Here is a 23,258-nt window from a genome sequence, read left to right on the forward strand (position 1 = left end):
ATATTGATACGATGAAGCTGGAATCAAGGTTGGTCCTAATTTTCAGAACGTTCGGAGTTCTAGGTGTGTTCATGTTGTTTTCTCACTAAATTCCTATCGTAATACCGGCTCGCTGAGGCGAACCTTTCTTGTATGATTTTTGAGTAAAAGAAGTGGAAGAAACATGTTGGCACGGTTTACGAATTTCTGTAACTGATTCGGGATGCTATGTTACTCATGTAGACAACCAGTCTGCGGAAAAGACATGAAACGGAACCGGAAGACATCGAAAAAATTGCCTCGATATATTCAGTCAACAAAAACGGATAATTGCTTACGGGCATTACCGTCTCTGGGATAAATTCCCTATTATTGACTTTTATACATTTAATATTTGTTCTAAAGGTGAACAAGATATGTATATTTGTAACAAGAGGGCCATGATGGCCCTATATCGCTCACCTGTTATCATTGCACTTGAGGACAAGAAGGCCCTCAGAAAAAATATCTAAGTCCAAAGGACAGGAACAACATGGAAGAAATTTAACCAAAAAGAAAAAAAAATCTTACAGGGTATAGATATGTCAAAATACACCTAAAAATTGGAGGTACCATCCATGTTGTCCCACAGAAAAGTGGTCTTGGTTTTTCCCTACGGCCAATAATAAAAAAGTTACTAAAAATAAGCTATTTATAGTAACGTAAAAGGGAAGTAATAAAAAAAAATATTGTAAGTGAACAAAAGAAGGATCTGCCAAATAAATCTGTTGACATAAATGAAATTTCAGATCAGTATCTTCATTAGTTATGGAGATATACCCATTTTAATTTGAAATAAAGGGAGGTAACTTGACATAAAATCAGTCCATAGTTATCTACCCTGATTGTCTCAGTCCAACTAATAACAATAATGAAATTTCAAATAAGTCCTATAAGTACTTACTGATATAAATCCATTTTGATTACAATCAGGGGAGGTAATCAGATATAAAATAACCCTGGAACCTACGACTGGATCTGATTTGTCATGGAATCCAAGATTTATTGTTGTTGAAGATATTTTGGAAGTTTGTATCAAATAAAACCATAAATGAAGTCTCTATATGGCTGCAAAAGCCAAAATAGCCAATTTTGGACCTTTAAGGGGCCATAACTCTGGAACCCATGAAGGAATCTGGCCAGTTCAAGAAAGGAAGCAAGATCTTGTGGTGATACAAGTTGTGTGCAAGTTTGGTTAAAATCAAATCATAAATGAAGCTGCTATTGTGCAGACAAGGTCAAAATAGCTAATTTTGGCCCTTTCAGGGGCCATAACTCTATAATTCATTAAGGAATCTGGCCGGTTCAAGAAAGGAACCGAGATCTTATAGTGACACAAGTTTTGTGCAAGTTTGATTAAATTCAAATCATAAATGAAGCTGCTATTGTGCAGACAAGGTCAAAATAGCTAATTCTGGCCCTTTCAGGGGCCATAACTCTGGAACCCATTATGGAATCTGGCCAGTTCAAGAAAGGAACCAAGATCTTATGGTGATACAAGTTGTGTGCCAGTTTGGTAAAAATCAAATCATAAATAAAACTGCTATTGTGCAGACAAGGTCAAAACAGCTAATTTTGGCCCTTTCAGGGGCCATAACTCTGGAACACATAATGGGATCTGGCCAGTTCAAGAAAGGAACCGTGATCTTATGGTGATACGAGTTGTGTGCAAGTTTGGTTAAAAAAATCATAAATGAAACCACTATCGTGCAGACAAGAAATTGTTGACGCACGGACGGACTGACGACGGACGACGGACGAAAGGTGATCACAAAAGCTCACCTTGTCACTATGTGACAGGTGAGCTAAAAATAAAGTAACTTGTCTGTTACATATATCTGACATTATTACCTTTAGAACAACAAACTTACTATGTGCTATATATCAATTATAAAATCTGACCTTTTGATTCTTTTACTTGACCATGTATTTCATTCAGTTTATCTAGATTATATGAGAATAAAAATGATATTAGTCACAATTCTATTTACTTAAGAATCTTCTGTATGAATAAGGTTGTTAGCATATTGCACTTAAATTTCTCAAAATATCCAGCGTCATTCCTCACATACAGAAAATAAGTTGTTAAACGAAGTAAATATTTTATAAGTCTATTAAACTAGACCAGCATCTTTAGCCATACTATAGAACGAAGAATTCTTGTTTTCAAGTAGTATTTTAGGACTATCAAATTCTTTTATTTCTCCATGCTCCAATACTAAAATTCTGAAAAGGAAACGGAATGTTTTAAGTTAAGTCAATATTCTTTCATTATTTTGATAGAAAGAGTTAAGAAAAACCTAGCGATATTTGTATCGTTATTTTCGAAGCAAACGCTTCATGATTATATGATGTTCTGTATTGATAAATATTATAAATTACAAGAAAGTGGAATTTATAACAAGGAAAATGAAAATTGCACTTGGAAAATCAATGCAATGTATGATGTTATACATTTTATCATTATATAATATATAATTTACAATATTGCCACACAATACAAGAATAGATCCTTAATGTATTCAAGATATTATATTCCCTTAAACAGAAAATACTACATTAATTTCTTAATTTACAGATATACCAGATGGTTGAATTTAAATAGCATGTGACGATTCTTATACCGGCTTATATACAACAATATAATAAACTATAGCAACTAATTACCTGTCATAATCTATAACTGTGTTTAATCTATGGGCAATGGTCAATACAGTACAGTCTTTGAACTCCATTTTGATCGTGTTTTGTATCAATTCATCCGTTTTCATATCTACCGCCGCCGTCGCCTCGTCCAGTACCAGAATGCTGCTCTTTCGTAATAAACTACGAGCTAAACAGATCAGCTGGCGTTGGCCCATGCTAAAATTGACATAAATATTAATATTATAGTGATTATTCTATTTGGCTAAATATAATTTAAATAAAATGATATATGTAAATGTATACGAATCATAATGAATATATGTATACTTCAGAATCCGTTTTACATTTCAGTATGTTTAATTTTAATCTTCTGTCATAAACAAATTTTGTCTGGAAAAATACTCACAGTATGCTTTTCTCAGTGTAAGCTCTCTATCAGTAATATCTTTCAAGTATATCTTGTTTGTTTGTTTGTTTGTTTTGGGTTTAACGCCGTTTTTCAACAGTATTTCAGTCATGTAACGGCGGGAAGTTAACCTAACCAGTGTTCCTGGATTCTGTACCAGTACAAACCTGTTCTCCGCAAGTAACTGCCAACTTCCCCACATGAAGCAGAGGTGGAGGACTAATAATTTCAGACACAATGTCGTTTATCAAATAGTCACGAAGAACATGCAGCCCGCCTGAGGATCGAACTCACGACCCCTCGATCCGTAGACCAACGCTCTACCTACTGAGCTAAGCGGGCGGGCTTCAAGTATATCTAGATTTATATTCATTATACCAATTAATGAGTAGTTATGTAAAATGTATGACAAAGTGAGTCTTTTAAGAGGCCAAGACTCAACAAAACTTGGCTGTGTTAATGGAATTCTGTCAGATCGGAAATGGTCATCCATATATATATAAATTCAGGCCAATAAGGAAGATATGTATTAAGGCTAATCCGTTGTAGTTAATATGCGATAGGTGTCATCAGGTGGGGATTTTTGGTCATTTTGTAGTAAAATTTTGTGCCTAATATGTAACACGTTTTCATCGCGTAGATAATACAATAGGCTATAACTATATACGCGGTGTTACGGGCAACAGCTCTATATGTGGAAAACATCGCCTGAAAAATTTCGCATTGGCAACAAGGCGTCTCGTTATTGCTTCTTCTCTTGAGATCCACTGGTCCCATGCTCACAGGATCGATGGCTAAGATTACGGGATGGCTGGCCCTGTAATGTGTTGGATGCTTTTCAACAATCACATGGACATTGCTTTTACTTTATATTTACAGCGACTTGCAATTACCTGAGGTTTTGTCCTCCCTCACCACAATCATAATTGAGTTTATCCGGAAGTGTGTCAATGAACGTCTTTAGATGGGCATGTTCCAGTGCTGTAAAGATTTCTTCATCAGTGTGGGTATCAAGCGGGTCAAGATTATTTTTCAAAGTACCAGAGAATAAAAGAGGTTCCTGAAATTGCAAGACATAAAACATGTCAATTTAGAAAATAGCCACGAAAGCAATTGTACCGGCGTCTCTTCCTACGAATTAATTTGTCTTTATCATCTTTAGAAATGACACATCTCAAGATGAATGATATTTTCAAACCTGAGAAAATATTTCCATTTGCTTGTAAGTATAAATAAAACAAATAGTGATTAGGGGTCTCCTGCTTAAAATTCTTATGTGTAGTCAATGAAATGAGCGGAAATGCTATCTACTATCTTCTTTTCGCACTTTTGATGTGGTTAAAAGGAATAACAATCTAACTGAAAATGATATTTTGGTCAGTATGAAAACATACTTTTGGCTATGACATATTGATTCTTCATCAGGATGTATATATTGCAAGAGAACATTTGAAATAGTTCTCATTAATAAAATACCTGTGGTAATATAGTTAAGTTTGATCTTAAATCAAACAGTCCCAGCTCACTGATGTCATATTTGTCAATGCGTATGTTTCCTTCAGCTGGTTCAACGAGACGGAACAACCCCAAAGTCAAGGAACTCTTGCCCGCTCCAGTGCGACCTACTATTCCAACCTAAAATATTTAAAATAATACATGTATAATAGTTAATATTTTATGTTAGCACTTTCAGGCCGAAGATAGGGCTTAAATGCACATTGTGACAGCGACATCAGTCATGCGACATAACAAATACAACCATTTTATATAATAACTAAACTAAAATAAATTTGAATGAACATAGGTAACTGTCCCTCAGAGCAATTATTACAGTATTAAAATGAAAAAGAAATCATTTAAAATAACACTGACATGTGAAATTGAATGCTCAAATCGAACTGTGAGTTATCAGAATTTATGATCTACTTAAAAGGAAGGAAAAAGCCATGCTAATGTCAGAGATGATCATTCCAAAATTGATATTTAAAAAATATTTAAAAAAAATCTTAACATCACTGATCTATCTACCTTTTCACCTGGTTTGACGCTGACGTTGATGTTAATGTCAGAGATGATCATTCCAAAATTGATATTTAAAAAAAATCTTAACATCACTGATCTATTTCTTTACCTTTTCACCTGGTTTGACGCTGACGTTGATGTTTTTAAGTACAAGATCAAGACCTTCCCTATACCTTAGGGAGTAGTTACAAATATCGACTTCTCCATTCTCTGGCCATGACTTTTCCAGAACTGCTGATGTATACAGAGGTGCCTATAGTTAATTTAAAAAGTTTATAATTCTATCAGAAGAAAAACTTATGCATACCTTCAGACAAATCGTATATTTACTTTAGTTGGCATACAATTTACACAGACGAATAACTTAGAGGGTTTAATTGTGACTAAGTTTATTCCAATAAGGAATTAATTTATTCAAACATTTTGCAAAGAATTTATATTAAAACGTTCAATCAACCTTTAATGGATCTCTTCAGTTATTTCCACATAAATATTATACATGTTTTCTACCTCTTGTTTGATGGAAGAGTACTGGCCAATGCGTTCAATAGAGACCACGTCCTTCTCTAATTCTCCAGATACTCGCACAAATCCCTCTAAAGATCCGTTTAGCTGGTAATAAACACAAAACGATACGCTTAATAGATTTATAAAAGACACAAAATAATTTATATTTACAGTAAAGGGAGTTAGAAAAAGAATTGTTACCTTCACTATTGATAAGTAATAACGATTCCAATACGGAATGTGACATAAACACTTAACTTGTGATTTAATTCAAACATGTGACGTAAGTATCACCTTATATGTTGCAAGGACTGATAATGAAAACAAATAAATACTTTGAAAACGTAGGTAATTGCCATTCCAATCAGGGCCCCACTCAGATATTCCCGTTCTTGGATGGCGAAGTACGTTGTCGCAGCAAAACAAAACGTGTTCATCAAAATTAGACGTACGTTCATCCACCTGAAATATAACGAATGTTGAAATAAATTACTTGGAATAGATTGCATTATGCTGACCGGTTAAGAAACAAGCAATCTTTTCGGACAGTAGAAAAATGATCTTGGAGGCAGCTAATGCGGCTTATTTGTCAGACAGATCTAGTTTTGTCAAAATCCTATCATTCCATGTTTTTAAGGTATACAGATATGATAAATAGTGTGTAAAAAGCACATTTATTTGACCGGTAATATTGAATGCAGAGATAATGAGGCAGATAAAAACAATGCAGCTCAAATATTTTATGCTCGAAGAACAATTTCATGTATTACGCGTTAAAGGATCATCTGTTGCCCAAAGAAGGAAACGGGCCGAATATGCATACCTATCTACTGTTCGGTTGTGGAAATTTATTTCACATATATCGGTAACCTTTCTTGAAGATTGCAAAGCAAACTCATTTTGCATACCAAATGCCCGAATCACGTGCACTCCGTTTAAACTTTCAGTGAAATGACTGTGGACTGGCGTTCCTCTTTTCGATTCTATACGACTGAGTTGGCGTCTTATCGGTACAAATCGCTTCTAAAAACAAAAGAAAACAAACGTAAGTGCTTAAGTAGCCTTGTAGATTGTTATAACATCGTAAAAGTCATGAATAATTACAATTTACTCCACCATTAAAGCTGAAAGCTTTCATTATGACCTTAGTTTTAAGCACATCCTCATTAGAAAAAATTGATTGGTAGAGGTTATTGTACAGGTATACAGAAAATTATCGACAAGTTAACAAGAGTAATTTATACATGTAACAAATAAATGACACATGCTTTATTAACAGAATAGAATAAGGTCTAGTAATTACCTGAATTTCATTATAAACTACAGCAATGGGTATAGCCATTATAATGAATTTTGGTAAAGACATCATTATAACGACAAACACACCGATGAGCCCGATGATACAGTGAAGTAAATGATTTATATGACCAGTTATATCTCCATCTAAAGGCTCGATATCACCTGAAAACCTGAAAATTTGACATTAAGGTTAAACGGTATGGACATAATTCACCAAGATCAAACAATATACATTTAAGTTATTTATTCAAATAATTTTGCATTACCTAGGATGAAACTTTATGGAATAAATAAGTCATATTGCACATGTAGTGAAACATATAAAAGTTACCTCACACGCGCTGTAAAGCTTTGCTTTATTTGACTCCAGTATATCTACAGATTACGTTATTAACGTTTAAGTTAAACTATTGAAAATTAATAGATTTCTAAAACATAAGACCGGTTTTATAAGCTTAATTAATATTGATTGATTAAGGTAAAATAAGAGATATGACGACATTGACAGTTCCAGTTAAGATATACGTAGTTTTCAATCGTATTCAAGATGCATACATACAAACTTTAAAATACATTATAACATACCTTTGTACAATTCTACCAACAGGTGTAGTGTCAAAGAAAGACATTGGACCACGGAGAAGATTCTTCAACATTTCCTCATGAAGAACTTTAGCAGCTCGCAATACGCCTAACGCCATTAAAGCTTCCTGTGATATATTGGCAATGCCTGAAAGAATATGCAAATTTATGACAGTCATAGTGGAATGTTAACTCAGTTAAGAAGAAACCACAATCTTTAAATGTAGAAACATATCATACACGATTTTGCAAGATTATATATAATATTAGATTATATACCGTATATTCCCTTATTTTCGGCCCGACGTGGACGTTTAATTTTCGAAAATGGTCCATTTTTTGGAAGGGGAGGGACGTGTCTGTTGGTTTTTTTTTTACATTTTCTAAGTACATATTGACTATTAAATCCAGCTTCAAGCGATCGTATTTTAAAACCTATGCCGCTTTCGTCGCGCTAGTATTTACTTTTCACTTAAATTAACTTAAAAAAAAAGATTATTGTATAAAAATAAAAAGAATGGGCGTTTATAAATAGTGAGGGTGTTAATTAGGGAATGTACGGTTATATCCATACACCACTTCAAATACCAATACAATCATGAATGTAACTCACAGTGAACTAATCCAAACAATGCAAAAAGTTTGATAAAATGCTGGTTTTGTTTGTATCTTTCTTCACTTTCACTTGGAAGAGCTGTTATATTGTTCAGAGACTCATCTTCAGTCCATTCCTTTATCAGCACACTTCGCACGATTTCACATACTTTAAATCCAATGAAACAAATCACAATCGCCACACAAGAAAGAAGTCCTATTGCTTTGAAATACGGTAGGAGGTACTTCAACTGAACCTGTAACAAAACGTCGAGTTGTATACTTAGGAGAGTTTCAAGTATTAAATTTGTCAGTCTTTGATTATTTATAAGTCGTACTGAAAAGAATGCAAAATGATTTTATTCAATATTCATAACCAAAACATGTAAATGTGAGGCGTTGAGATCATTTCAAAAATATTAAAGATGACAACAATTAAAATGAAAATATACTAAACTATGGCTAATATGAGTCAAAGGGACCACAATTTCGTTCGAATCAGAGACGGTTGAAAGTTAAATATTAAAAAATGCCACAGAGACAATTAAAAGTTTAAATACCTCCCCGGTTTCGATTTCTTCATCCTCAATAAGTTTTCCTGTACAGATCTTATCCGATTCCCGTTTGATTCTCTCTTCATTCATTTTCTTCTTATCATCAAACGTTTCTAATCTAACACCCTTCTTCTCCGGTATATGGTCTTGTGTTTCGGTTTCTACGTTGCTGATAACTTGCTTGTCTTCCATTGAAATTGTCCTAGAAATCGACCTTCTGAACAGTTCATGCTTCCTGTCTACTTCTTTTCTATCAGAAATAACGAAATATCATTGATATTACCTTAACAATAACTCCATGAAGAGTTTGAGATATTTCAAAAAAATTCTTATAATGGATCTATTCAAAATATTGTCACAAATTTTCTGTTAGGTTCTGAACTACTTCCTGACATGCTAGATAGTGAAAAATTGAGTTAGATTTGTGATGGGTGTGTCTGTTAGATTCGAAGAGCGACGAGTTAATTCCTCAAATGAAATAAGAAACATTTGAGTATATTTCATGTTTTTCAGCGTTTTTTTCTTTTGAAATATATAGATACATCCACTGCTTCAAACAGTGATATTCTCAAATGTATAGGTTTTACATAAAACAAATATACTCCATATCTTTGGCTGAAATAGTTAAACACCATAAGGCATTTATTAAGATATGCATGGCGGTAATTTTTACATTTAACATATGCATTGTTGAAGGAATCCAAACATAAGAATGATCTTTGCTGACGCGTTGTTCACCGCTGTATTGTCGTATGAAAACTGATATAGGTATAAACATTGAAAATAGATCTAGACAATTATAGATACCTATGTCCGGACGTTGATTCGGATTCAGTAGTGTATCCGCTATCTGATTCAAAGAACAAATTGTTCACTGAAAAAGGACAAATAAAAGAGTTCTAAATGAATATCAAAATGAATATATAAAAACTGTTCTAGCAATATTTCTGCAACACATATTTCTCTTTGAATTATGAAATGATAAGGTACTTCACAATAATGGCATTCTCTTTATATGTCCTTTTCATTATGATACGGTGTTAATGTTTCTTGTTCACTATAACTTGAAAGTATAAACACTTACGCGGAGGTATACAGTTATCTGGTGTTTTCATCAAGTCATTTGCTGTAGTGTCCATAGTTTCTTGCGTTGACTGTATCACTTCTACAAAGCAAATACTTTATGAGAATATAACAACTAGACGAAATTCTGATTTGTGTTTTCTTTGTTGGACTATTTTTTTTTCTGTGACATATTCTGTTTTTTTTTTCTAATTTGATATCGTGAATTGGAACGATAAGTAATCTAATGTAATATCAAATTTGCTTGGAAAAAATAAAAGTCACTATACCCTGTCGTTACATAACATGGAGTGAATTTGAACTGAAACCGAACATCAAATTCACCAATGTTTGTGCCTACCATAAAAAAGTCCGTAGTAAGTGTGCTCTTTCTTTGTAAGTGAGCATAGACTTTAGTTAAATATTTCATATGTGCAGTTCTATATTTTACAAATTCTCCATAGATATTTTACAGATCTTTCTGTGTATTAAATGTAGACAGGCAATAATTCATTATATATTGTTTTGTACAAACCTTCAACTCTATTCTCCTCATCGTCTGAAATATGTCCGTCATTTTGATATTTCTGCACAAACGTCGCAAAAGCTCCTTCATTACTCATCAGCTGCTGGTATGTACCTGTCTCTGATATTGTTCCATTTTCTACCACAAAAATTCTGTCAACATACGGCAGCCATGTTATGCCATGTGTAACCAACACTCTCGTCTGAAAACGAAATAAGTACGATTAGCAATGAAAACATGCAGGAAAGGACATTTTTAATTGCTTCTAAACGATACAAAACATTTTCCTTGTCTTTATGTCCTAAGAAAACTAACAAGGCAATGATGTATTAGGTTTACCTTGTTTCTCAAGAGGCCTTTTCCGCCGATAACACGATCAAATATATGTTTCCCCACGTGCGCGTCTACAGCAGATAACGGGTCATCTAGCAGATAAATATCAGAGTTGAAATACACAGCTCTAGCCATACTGACACGCTGCTTTTGTCCACCACTTAGGTTGATGCCCTAAAAGAATTACAAAAGAAGTTTAAGACAGACCAAATAATCGATTTGCTGCCATGATGAGTTTGAAAAGCATATTTTTACAAACACCCGCATTTTCAAATAAAGAAGTTGTCTACATCATGTGAATGTTCAACTAATTCTGATGGAAAATCCAATCAACTTTCAGGTTTTATACAAAATGAAATTCAATTGTCAAACCTTTTCTCCAATCTCTGTTTGATCTTTTCCTGGCAGAATGTCCAGATCTCTCTTCAAAGAACATGCGTCAATGACGTCAGTGTAAGTCTGTTTTCTGTATTTGTTACCAAACAGAACATTGTCTCTCAGAGTGTTATTCTGTATCCATGCTTGCTGAGGAACATACGCGACACTTCCCTATATAAAAAAGCAAAATTAGTATTGTGCGTACCAAGGCAATGAAATATAAACACATAACGGAATTTCTTACTTTATGCACTTCGTTCAGTTATACATTTTCATTATTTTTCTTTATAGAGTCGAGCATATGTTCTTCGTAGGAAAACATTAGTTTCGTTCATATAAGTGCCTTATTGCTAATGTCTTCACTTGCAACAAATATTCATTTCAATGTATTTATTTAGTTAAATTTATTTTATTTTTGCTACATACATCAACATTAACATTTCCTGTGTCCTTTTCCATCTCTCCCAGGATTGCCGACAGCAATGACGATTTCCCTGATCCTACAGTCCCAACAATTGCTACAAGACTTCCTTTGGGAATCGACATATTTATGCTGGAGCAAAAAGTAGCCAAACTATGAGTAAATCTAATTGCTTTTTAAGTTCAATGTGATTTTACAGAAGAAAATGTAATGTTCCTTATTCCATCAGTTTTTAACCATAGATTCCATTTCAATGCTTTTATAATATAAGTTATAGATGCTAAGGGGCGTGAGAGGTGTTAAATATTAAAAACAAGGATAAATATCAAACAGGAATTAAGTATGTACAGACTCAGTCAAACTAGGTATGCTTTTATACTGCATGACTGCGTTCTATGATTTCAAAGGGTCTTTCTAAGAAGAAGAACTTGTTCCTACATATTTATATTGCATCTATTTGTAGGTATTGACTATATATTAAATAGGTCGTGTTTTCATATCTTGATACAGGTATATTTTTTGTAATAAATGTCCTTTATGGCCTACTCAGGTAGCATTACTAAACTTTCGTTATCAAGTGCATTTAGATTTAATAAAGCCACATACTTTTTTAGGCATGGTCCAAGTTTTTCATCCCAAGTAAAAGTACCGTCTTCTACCTTAATAGCATCATCTGAAATTCAAAAAGAGATATGTTTCACATCCGCTTACACAAATATTAAAAGCGGAAACTCAAAGGTCGCCAATTATGACAAAAAGGAAAATGGTGCAGGCTCGGTTTTATTAAACCAGTTTATGGCGGTAGAGGAAATGCAAGCTATGATTAAGAATAAAAAAGAGAAAGTGAAACAATTAACGTCTTATTTCCATAACAGACACATAGGATAAAAATTACTAAACATACAATATATGCAAGCCACAATTTCAGTTACTTTTATTTAAAGGCAATTATGCAATCATAAAAACAACATACCAGAGCAGTTATGAGCCACTATGTCTACTGGAATTTCATCATTATTCAGAAATTTCTCTACTCTTCTTATGGATACAAAAGACCGAAGAAAGTGACAGACGATGTGTGGCAATGCATTGAACGTGTGTGTCAGCATGCCAAATGTAGCCATGGCGCGGAAGGCAGTCTCGGCAGTAAGCATATGATTCGCACTGATATTAACATACACTCCAAACGTCACCAAGGTCATCTTAAATGTAATTGCAGCATCAATTTAATTAGAATTCGTATTAAGTAAACATATGATAGCATAGTCCGTCCACACTATGTTACTCTACTTAATATCAAGTGTAGTTTTATTTTAGAAACTCTCTAATGTACTTCATTGTCAATATGGCATCCCACAAAAGAATATAAAAGATGTATATTATTTTTTTTTAAATGCGATATACAAACAAAATGTTTTCATTCTTCAATATCAAGTTATGAATAATGGTGAGAAAATATCCTTAATACCATGACTGGTGCAAGTCTCCAGCATAAGGATCCGATGAGACCAAAGATTTTTTGCTTTCGAAGGATTGATATTTCGTCTTTTCGCAGTTCCAATATTTTCTCTCCGAAGGCCATCTCCCATGCATGCAATTTCAAAATCTGAAACCCATAATTTATCTGAGTCTGACTAAAATTCATTCAAATCATCATTTAACAATATATCTTAGTAATTGAAAATTCATGGTTAATTTCAAGCGACCATGGCTGATATAACTTACGTTCATAATTGGAAATTAGACAAAAACGTAGAAGGAACTGTATAGTTAGTTTGTTTTGATCCCATTCATTATTTCCGTCATCAGTTTGATTCTTTTATCTTTCTTATGCATGCGGGCTAAATGCGTGTTTTGACTATTTCGTGCCATGAAAACATTTAGAGTTTATATATGCTTACTTACCTTGATCCCATTCATTATTTCCGTCATCAATTTGATTCTTTTATCTTTCTTATTCATGCGGGCTAAATGCGTGTTTTGACTATTTCGTGCCATGAAAACATTTAGAGGCATAACAATGACAAACACACAGACGCCAGCAACTGCTGCATAGTCTACGGTGTAATATAGAACTGCAAAGGTCGCCACAAGCTCGAACGGAACGCACCATATCCAATAGAAGTAAGCAATAAAATGTTGAACTTGACCGACATCCTGACTAAGAACATTGACTATTTCACCAACGGTGGATTCTGAACGGGCTTTATTCGTCATTCGCATTGACTGAAAGTATAAATGCAAGTTAGTTCTTCTTCTTGACTGTCGGTAGAAATATGCCATATGTATGTCGTTTATTTCTTTTGACGCAATATAGAAATATCTTTTATAAAATGGCATAATTAGTTAGTAATGGACACACATGAACACTGCATACAGTCTTCCTATGTCTCCTTTCTCTATACAATATCGTTTTGTAAAGCCAAATCATGGATTTTTAAGTTATTACCTTTTTGAAGATTGTACTGTTTAGGCAGACCCTTAGCCTAAGAGCCGTAGATGTACACAGATGTTTCACATAGTTGCCAATGCATTCATCTCCAATAATACATGTGATTCCAGCAATCAGATATACATAGCCTTTCCATCCAGGCTGGCTCATATCTCCAACAAATGCAACCAGCAACCTGTACAGTATTAATACAATACTTTGCTGCAAATGTATTTTTTGTCAAAAAGTTTATCATACCTTAACTGGGACTGTATTTACTTACAAAATTTATATTTCTACAAAAAATGCTTCTTTTTGTTTTATCGTTGTAACGACGGTCAATACAATACTTTCTTAAAATACAAGACAAAATTACGTCGTAAATGTATCAGGAATGTTAGTACTAATATAAACTTTAGACTCAACAAATTGAGGAACAAAGACCTTGATTTAGTCATGGTATTCTGCAATCAAATACCTCGGTAAATATTTAAAAGTTGTTAATCTTTCTTCTTTTGAACCATTTTATGATGACTTTCGTATGTATATCGAAAAAAATCTTACCCAGTGATGAACGGTCTTGATATGATGAAAATTTGTGACGACAGTTTAAGGAGATTGGCTGACAGAAGTATTGGTAAGTTTGCTTTGATAATCACTTCCAATAAGCTTACTTTCTCCTTATTTTTACTCATTCTGAAATCGTGATCATGAAGAGTAAAGAAAATTTGCAAATCTATACCAGTTATATGTGATGAGTAAATCAGTACAGCTCCATATATAAGACTATGCATAAAAGAGTAATCGCGAATAAGATCATTTTATAGTAATTACTTAAAATGTAGGAATAAATCCAAGATACTCGTACAAAGGTATCCAACAGATTTTTTATCAAACAAAAACGAAGCAGTTCTATGTTTGATTTATAAATAAAACTATCTATATTTTAACCTGATGCATGTAAATAACTCACGTTTCAGTTTTTACTTTATTTTGTACCGAAGCCCATGTCTTTTCAAAACTTGGTATGGCTGTTTTTGCGTTTTCGGTAGGCATCATTTCTGATATATCACTGTCAATGATTGGACGTTGGTAACCCAGACTCATGAATCTGGAAATAAATAATCCTTCTTTTATTAAACAAAACAGACAATATTAGAAAGATGAAGAAATTATTTACCTAGAGCTACCTCAGATGAACCCCACGCAAATTGTAAGAATTAAATTATATGTTCACAAAGGTGAACGTTGTTTTAAACAAACATTACAAGTTCTTGAGTATGCTGTTATATTATCATTATTTTAAAATGATGTAGGTGATATGTTTACACTTACCCATCAAACCACGTAAACATTAAACGTGAGATGAAAGAAGAACTTGACAATTTACATTCTCTCTGAAAAACAAAACGATATTCGGTTCTAGTAATGTTCATTATAGTATGTGTAATCGAAGAAAGCGAAATGAAGTTTTCTGACATTCGAATGCCTGATAATAAAAATGCGGATGCGTGCTTTGCGTTAGTTTGACAGATGGCAAAAGGCGAAATAAAAATTAAAGTAAATGTTATATTTATATCTAAACCAATCTTGAGGAGACAGATGCATACTTAACTTCAATGTATTCAAAAAGTGGTTTTAGAGAATGCATGAGCAAATTCAAAATTTGGCATCAAATAACAACAAAGCACAGACTGGAGAGGAGAACTGAGACAGGTGCCCACAATTAAACTCACCTCTGACAATGAGTCTATGTCAGCAAACCACGTTAGCACAAACTGAACGACACTCAGCGCTAGGTAAGATTTCATCAATATAATCTCTCGGGACCCTGAGTCGTAGTCCTTAATGAAAAAAGACGATACTTGATATTCTTTGTGTCTTGTGGTATATATAAATGATAATATACATAGATATCTTCCTATTTGCTAGTAAATAGATGATATGAACAAATAAATTCAAGAAAAATCTTCGTCTTAATAAATAAGATATTTATATACATTTCAACTGTAAATTGATACCTCATGTCATTTTAGAAAGCGTTCATAGGTCCACGTTATTATTAAGTCAATAGCTACTTAACTTGTGTTTTACGATATGCTCATTAAAAAGATTATTTCATGATAAAAGTGTCAATACATCTGGTACCTGTTTTACCATCCTGGAATACATTAATATGGCACCGCACAGTGAGGACAGGAACCAGTAAATAGTCTGTATTCCAGAGGTAACAAAGCCCTTCCTTCTTTCACGGTCGATATACCACATAACCAGTAACTGAAAAAAGGAGAGGAAAATATTTTATGTTGATAATAACCATTGCTTACCATGTACATACACCAATAATTACCCATATAACATTCCGATAAAACAAGTAGAGGTATAATTATACAGAAGAGCGGACGCAGTGGTCCATTGGTCTGATTAAGAAATCGAGCCCCCGTTCCTCCTACTAAAATTTAATGTCATTTGTCATCCTGTGCATGGGTACTTTACACATGGCACACTAAAAATACCTGTTTCTATAATTGGAGCGTCACCTGTATCTTGCACTAACATAACTAACGGTTTTCTGAGTAATGGGACTATAAATAAGCTTACAGACAAAAAGAAAAACCAATAATAAAAGCAATAATATAAAAACAAAACACACCGACGTCTGATAAACCGACTTAGTAAATGTTACAGGACTTGTCGCTAATAGGAATAAGGTCAGTAATTCGGTCGAACATGTGCTTCCGTGGTGTAGTCGAAAGAAGTCCATAATAAATAGATCCTAATTTTCCCATTTTCTGCGCAAAAATTCGTGTAGAACGAGTGCTTTAATCACACTTTTTCGCTATTAAAATACATTCTGCATGAAATGAGACGGTTTTCATGTTTATACAACCTACATTGCAAGTTTTGCAGATCGAAACCGGAAGTAGGTGTTTACTGCGCGGAGGAGAGCAAATATGCGCCATTTTTAAGGGTAGCAGACGGCAACTGACTGGCATTTCACTAGAACTATTCAACCCCCTAATTTCTTTTCATTTTTTCATTAATTTGTGATAGAACTTTCATGAAAAATTGGTGTAGGAAAAAGTGATTTTCTCTAAAGATATGTAAAGACGACATGAAGTTGTCGTTTTTTATATGAAACAAAGAAGGATTTGAATTACTGACCTTTAACCTATAAGAGCTGAAATAAGACTTTTCTCGAAACACATCGCAATTAGTCTTTATAGTCATAAATCGGTTGTATATGATATAAAAGAGTGTTTCCAATGCAAAATAATAACGAAATTTGAAAATTTTTGAATTTTGACCTTATTTTAAAAAGCCAATACTTTGTCTCCAGAATGTCAGAAAATGCACAGAATGCATCCTTCTGGGTCTTATTCATGACGGAATGAATGATATTTCAGAATCCCAGTGAAAAATAATGCAAAAAGTTGAAACTTTTACCAAAATATACAATAAAAGGACCATAGGGCCAAAATTTAGCCCTGTAAATGGGTAGGGGGTGGTTTCTATTAAATGTCTACAATGGAACTTGGACATATGTTTGGTACTACATCTTTCTTGGAAATAGAGATGAAAATGGTGTAAAATTTGATAAGAAACATTTCTTGTAGGAATAAGGTCAGTAATTCGGTCGAAAATGTGCTTCCGTGGTGTAGTCGAAAGAAGTCCATAATAAATAGATCCTAATTTTCCCATTTCCTGCGCAAAAACTCGTGTAGAACGAGTGCTTTAATCACACTTTTTCGCTATTGAAATACATTCTGCATGAAATGAGACGGTTTTCATGTTTATACAACCTACATTGCAAGTTTTGCAGATCGAAACCGGAAGTAGGTGTTTACTGCGCGGAGGAGAGCAAATATGCGCCATTTTTAGGGTAGCAGACCACAACTGACTGATATTTCATTAGAACTATTCAACCCCCTATTTTCTTTTCATTTTTTCATTAATTTGTGATAGAACTTTCATGAAAAATTGGTGTAGGAAAAAGTGATGTTCTCTAAAGATATGTAAAGACGACATGAAGTTGTCGTTTTTTATATGAAACAAAGAAGGATTTGAATTACTGACCTTTAACCTAATATCGCTGTACATGTATAAGCACAATACGTTTCACGGCGATACGTTTTAGGAAGATAAATTTTAAGGATGGTAAATGCCTCTGGGACAAATTTCAAGTATGATATCACAGACGTACCAGTGTCACTCCCTCTACCATCTGGTTGATATTACGGGTGCTCCACGCCCCATCATCTGTCTGAGCTATCTGTATATACCGTACTGATAGCTGTAGTGAAGCTGTACTCTGAAAATAGTATACATATGCTTCAATATATGTACAACAGTAGTCGGAATTAAGTAAATGAATTTGACATAACTTCACGCATAAAAACATATGTTAAGCAGCGAAACAATATTCAGTAATGTTAAAGAGTGATCATTAAACAAACCAGCAACACGTGTTCATGTTTCATCCTTATAAAACTGAAAAAAGTAGTTTCGCAAATTTTCGTCAGAGCTATTCAGAACTATATTTTTAAATCCTTATTGCAACTTACTATTTTTATCAAACATTTCCCGCTCCATTGCCCGTGAGAATCTTTGTATTGCAGTAATATATACAAGTACAAAGGTGTGGTCAAAATTAACCAAAGACTAGGCACAAGCAATATAACGGTGTCCTGGAAACATTCTGTAAACTCTGGGTATTTTCGATCATTTCCCCATGTCAGATTCGTATCCTACAGATAAAAGAAAATACAAATGTAGTACGTTTTCACTTAATAGCACACACGTACTACCTTGAAATTTGATGGAAAATTCCAGGCTGACTTTCAAGATATAGAACATCTAAAGTCAGAAAAAAGTACAGTTTTTTATGAATATAAAAAAGTAAAGATTGAAAAATTAAACAAGGTGATAACGAAAGACCAAAAGGAAAATGAATGAACTGAAAAATTAAGAGAGAGAACAGCTTTGTATCAGTTTGATAAATAAATTTTATCAATGAATAAACCTATGAACGAACAAAGGTTCATGAAAAGTGTTTTGAAACTGCCCCTCGGGTGAATTTTTGCTAATGTTTTTACGCCTAATAGGCCTTAGTGTTTTATAAAATGTGAACTGTTCAGAATAAGGAAAAGTTTCTTTGAAGAGAGGTTCCTTTGTTTGAAATCGTAGATTTTGTCTGGAATCACAGGTACTTTGAATGTCCACATTCATTTTTTGTAGAAAATATCAAACTTTTTTATCAAAAATATTTTGACATTATATCTAGAACTGTTGTGTGTCTTACATATTTCTTTAGGTACTCCAAATTTTGAAAATGTTACAAAACATGTGCATTTCAAAACATTGCGAAAAATGGCAAAATGAAAGCGAAAGTAGAGCTGTCAAAATGACAAATACTGTTATAGTTAAGTAAATACACATGTTAACCATATTTCATTACTGGGAGTACATAGATGAATAATACACAAACAACCAAAAAATTCTTTCGAAAACATGTAATATTTTACAAAATACATATTCTCAAAAAGCTTACCTCTGTATAAAGTTCTTTCTATTATCTCTGAATAATTCAGGGGTGGTCTTAAACACTTTTGATTAACCTAAATATTACACATAAATAGATGAACGAATGACAGAATTAATTTACCCAGAATTTATCTGAGCATATAATACGCTCCATTTCCTCCTATTTCCTAAGTCAGATTACGTTCCAACTTCCGTCTCATTCTGTCACTTTCAAATTATGAAGATGTTACGGAAATCTTGTCGTATTTATAGCCGTTTGTTGACCTATTTACCTCTGGTATTCCCAAAGCTTAGCTATACTTATGTAGATTAACTTGTCATATTGTAGATCTTAAGAGCTGTTTAAGTGTTTAGATTCTCCCTTTAGTATCGTCTGAATTAAGTTTATAGCGAAAAGTCAGCCAAAACCCCCGCAGTATATGTTACTAGACTGGGGCTATTTTGCTGAATTGTAAGTTAACTTAAAAATATCTAAATATAGACGATACAGATGTGAAAGAAAGTTAATAACGATAATAATAGATTCTGTATGTGTTGTTGATTCTCATGGTGTATTTGCATACATAGTCTGATCGATTAAAACTCATGTATTAACCCTTATCATGCTGGACACGATTGATTTTGCCTTTGCGACCAGTGTAGATCATGATCAGCCTGCACATCCGTGCAGTCTAATCATGATCTGCACTGTTCACCTTTCTGTCAGTATCTTTTTGATATGCACCCCTTTTAACAGATAATGGTACTATCCAAATTGAGAGCTGGACAAGTTCATTTTTAATATAGAAATTTAGCAGGGTAATGGTTAAAAGTGTACAAATTACTGTCGATTAACAAGGTATTCTAGACCTAAATTCTATATTTGAAACTATAAACAATTACCATATAAAACATAAGATGTATGTATTGCACACAATACATGTATGGCGAAACACGGTATAAATAGTTTTACAATGAATGTGGCTCGACACGCCTAATTAATTTATATGTTTAGTAAAGTAAAGTACATTTGATGAGGATGTAAATATCTAAAGATGAAATATCTAAGTGAAAAAGATGGCAATTGGATATGGTTAAATTTTATAATAATTAACCAGGCGGGAAAGACTTGAAGACATGAGTATGGCCATATGAATTTGCTTAATAAATAGAAGAAAATGTTGCTAGAAGAGTGAGCTAGGGCTTTAAACATTGTAATTCGGATTTCAATGGTATTTGCTATCTTTTTGAATGTATGATTTTTTTTTCAAATATCACCTTGTATTGTGGTCTAGTTCATTTTCAATATGAGTAGCATACTAAAGAAAACATGCTCGGGATTCAACCCTCAGCAACGTTATGTCGCTCTTAAAAGTGCTATTACTGAAAACGTCTAGGTTGTCTGTTTTATTTTCGTTGTTTATATGCTTGCTATGCGTATGTCCATTAATTACGTAGTCGTATTTATTGGGCTGTAGGGTTATTGTGAAAACGATGCACATTTTATCTTGTCATAAAGTATATAACATACCATTGTTTAGCAGGCAAATTATAACTGACAGGGAAAAATGCGGAATTCAGTGGGTTTACGAGACCTATCTATTATATGTGTAACCTTTAGAAAGTTTGTTCCGCCTTCTTCCCTGTCTGTAAAATGGATAACTGTTGTATCATTTGATTTCTGACTGCATACCCTGTGTTTCTCTTTGTAACACCGTATTAAAGGACAAACAAGTAATAAACACCAATGACCATTTGATATCTTATTATTTTCCACATACACAAAGAATATCTTATTCCTCTTAATGAATAATAATTAATCTTAACCTAGGTTTGGCGGATATTGGCATGAATCGTCCATAAAGCAGCAAACTGTTCTTTATCTTCAATTGTTTTAAGCAAACTAACTTCTGTTATAATCAGCACAAATTATTTGTCAATATGTTCGGTCGAATTAAGCAGCAAAATTAAGCAGCAAAACTTGTTTAAAATAGCACAGAATAGCAGCAAATCCTTCCAGCAGCGAATCCTTACTCCTACTGTTATACATATTCACAAGGACTTATATTATTATTTTATGTTAGTACTTAGTTGGCGCCGCAAAATAGCACTATGGCACCTTTTTAGCAGAAGAGCGGGTCCCGAAAAACATGGTGACCCTTCTCTCATAAAGGCAGTTTGGCCGAAGCTGATAGCCACATGGGAGTGGCGCGGGCAGGGCACACTCTAAATGCCCGCCCACGGCATTCCCACCGCCAAATATTTTGATATATTTTGTGTAGAATTTAAACTGTCAATCATTTAAAGTAAAGTATACGACTCCTGGATATCATGAGATGTAGTCTGGTTACTCTGGTTACTGACTAAGTAATCGCTTTTAAATTTTTAAAATATCGTTCATATACTCTTTTGTTTCACTTTCGCTATCACAACAAAATCCGATATTGGCTCAGATTATCATGTATGTTTAGAGGAGAAAAGGACTAAACTAATTGTACAGAAGGTTGAAAGGGGAGCGGAGAGGGAAGGAGGAGGGGAGGAGGGGATGGAGCAGACAATGGAAGCCGACCAGCTAAACCTACCCATATTCTTTCTGAGTCTAGTACGTCTAAACGCTCTCTCAAATTGACATTTCCCCTTTATCTGGTGTTATTACGGAAAAAGTTAGTTTTTTTGTCAAATGCTGGGGGTAGGGATGAGTTAAGCTTATGCTGCACCTCAGTCTTACGCTCTCTCTGCCACAGCCCCCGCGAGGAATGGCTACGCCTGCGTGTTTAGATTTATCTCGGCGACTGAGTAGAGTAGACGATGCGTCTGATGTAGTTTGGCTCTACTTATAGAATTCACCTTGGTTCAGAATATTACGGTGTTCCGTTTGGACAATCGTGACATTTTATTTAATACTAAACCGCGATGCACGATGGTACGATGACGAAAACGCGATGGCACAATGGCACGATGATGAAACAACGATGGTACGATGGTGAAAACGCGACGCCACGATGATGAAATCGCGATGGTGCGATGGTACGATGGTGAAATGTCGATGTAATATCGCATTTTCATCATCGTAACATCGCGTTTTCACCATCGCACCATCGCGTTTTCATCATCGTACCATCGTGCCATCGCGTTTTCATCATCGTACCATCGAGTTTTCACCATCGTACCATTGCGTTATCACCATCGTAACATCGCGTTTTCAACATCGTGCCATCGCGTTATCACCATCGTACCATCGCGTTTTCACCATCGTGCCATCGCGTTATCACCATCGTACCATCGCGTTTTCACCATCGTACCATCGCCTTCGGGTTAGAAATGCGTAGTTCCCTGCACTTGAATTTTTGTCAAAAATAGATGAATGTATCTCAATGTATTTTGTGAGAAGAAATTTACCATTTAGATTCTGCTGTTTTGCAAAATGTTTTACAAAATGTTCAGTGCTCAACTCATTAAAACTGTGTAAAATCTTCAAGGCCACGTCCTTTATATTTTATGTATGCATGAAAGTAAATTAAAAGCTGGGTGTAATAGTCACATGATATTATTCAAACTCAGCTTATTCTTGTTAGGATGTAGAAGGTACATAATACAATGTGAAAATGAGATTGTATCAAGCCTGTATTACTGACACATATACTGTACCACTGCGCATGACCACCGGAAGGCGATGGTACGATGATGAAAATGCGATGGTACGATGGTGATAACGCGATGGCACGATGGTGAAAACGCGATGGTACGATGGTGATAATGCGATGTTACGATGATGAAAACGCGATAGCACGATGGTGAAAACGCGATGGTACGATGATGAAAACGCGATGGTACGATGATACGATGGTGAAAACGCGATAGCACGATGATGAAAACGCGATATTACATCGACATTTCACCATCGTACCATCGTATCATTGCGATTTCATCATCGTGCCATCGCGTTTTCACCATCG

General features: G+C 34.2%; 1 protein-coding gene across 3 annotated transcripts; it reads right to left on the reverse strand.

The window, feature by feature from the left end:
* Nucleotides 1-1,916: 1,916 nt before the first annotated feature.
* On the reverse strand, nt 1,917-19,739 carry LOC123527246 (multidrug resistance-associated protein 1-like). 3 transcript variants are annotated; one of them, XM_053520115.1, is made up of 31 exons: nt 19,445-19,739; nt 18,345-18,527; nt 17,984-18,091; nt 15,928-16,056; nt 15,516-15,623; nt 15,115-15,176; nt 14,753-14,890; nt 14,344-14,475; nt 13,798-13,975; nt 13,254-13,574; nt 12,817-12,954; nt 12,322-12,550; nt 11,955-12,021; nt 11,354-11,480; nt 10,922-11,098; nt 10,556-10,723; nt 10,226-10,418; nt 9,713-9,793; nt 9,436-9,502; nt 8,635-8,878; nt 8,094-8,331; nt 7,484-7,628; nt 6,903-7,068; nt 6,423-6,622; nt 5,935-6,061; nt 5,603-5,704; nt 5,202-5,345; nt 4,547-4,705; nt 3,964-4,130; nt 2,686-2,880; nt 1,917-2,244 (listed from the first exon to the last, which is right to left on the reverse strand). In XM_053520115.1, the coding sequence occupies exons 1-31, from the start codon at nt 19,475-19,477 to the stop codon at nt 2,133-2,135; spliced, it is 4,638 nt and encodes a 1,545-aa protein (XP_053376090.1). In that variant the 5' UTR covers nt 19,478-19,739; the 3' UTR covers nt 1,917-2,132. The 3 variants fall into 3 exon arrangements, with proteins under 3 accessions (XP_053376090.1, XP_053376083.1, XP_053376096.1); XM_053520108.1 differs by having other exon boundaries at nt 15,919-16,056; XM_053520121.1 differs by having other exon boundaries at nt 15,919-16,056; nt 19,331-19,466.
* Nucleotides 19,740-23,258: the final 3,519 nt, after the last annotated feature.

The sequence above is a fragment of the Mercenaria mercenaria genome, chromosome 1, assembly GCF_021730395.1.
Source record: "Mercenaria mercenaria strain notata chromosome 1, MADL_Memer_1, whole genome shotgun sequence".
Taxonomy (NCBI): Eukaryota; Metazoa; Mollusca; class Bivalvia; order Venerida; family Veneridae; genus Mercenaria; species Mercenaria mercenaria.

Coding starts and splice junctions, on each gene's coding strand:
- LOC123527246 (XM_053520108.1), bottom strand. CDS start 19,477: ATGGAGCGTATTATATGCTCAGATAAATTCTGG. Junction 18,092..18,344: donor GGAAATGTTTGATAAAAATA/GTAAGTTGCAAT, acceptor TACTATTTTCAG/AGTACAGCTTCACTACAGCT. Junction 8,879..9,435: donor GAATCAACGTCCGGACATAG/GTATCTATAATT, acceptor TATTTCTGATAG/AAAAGAAGTAGACAGGAAGC.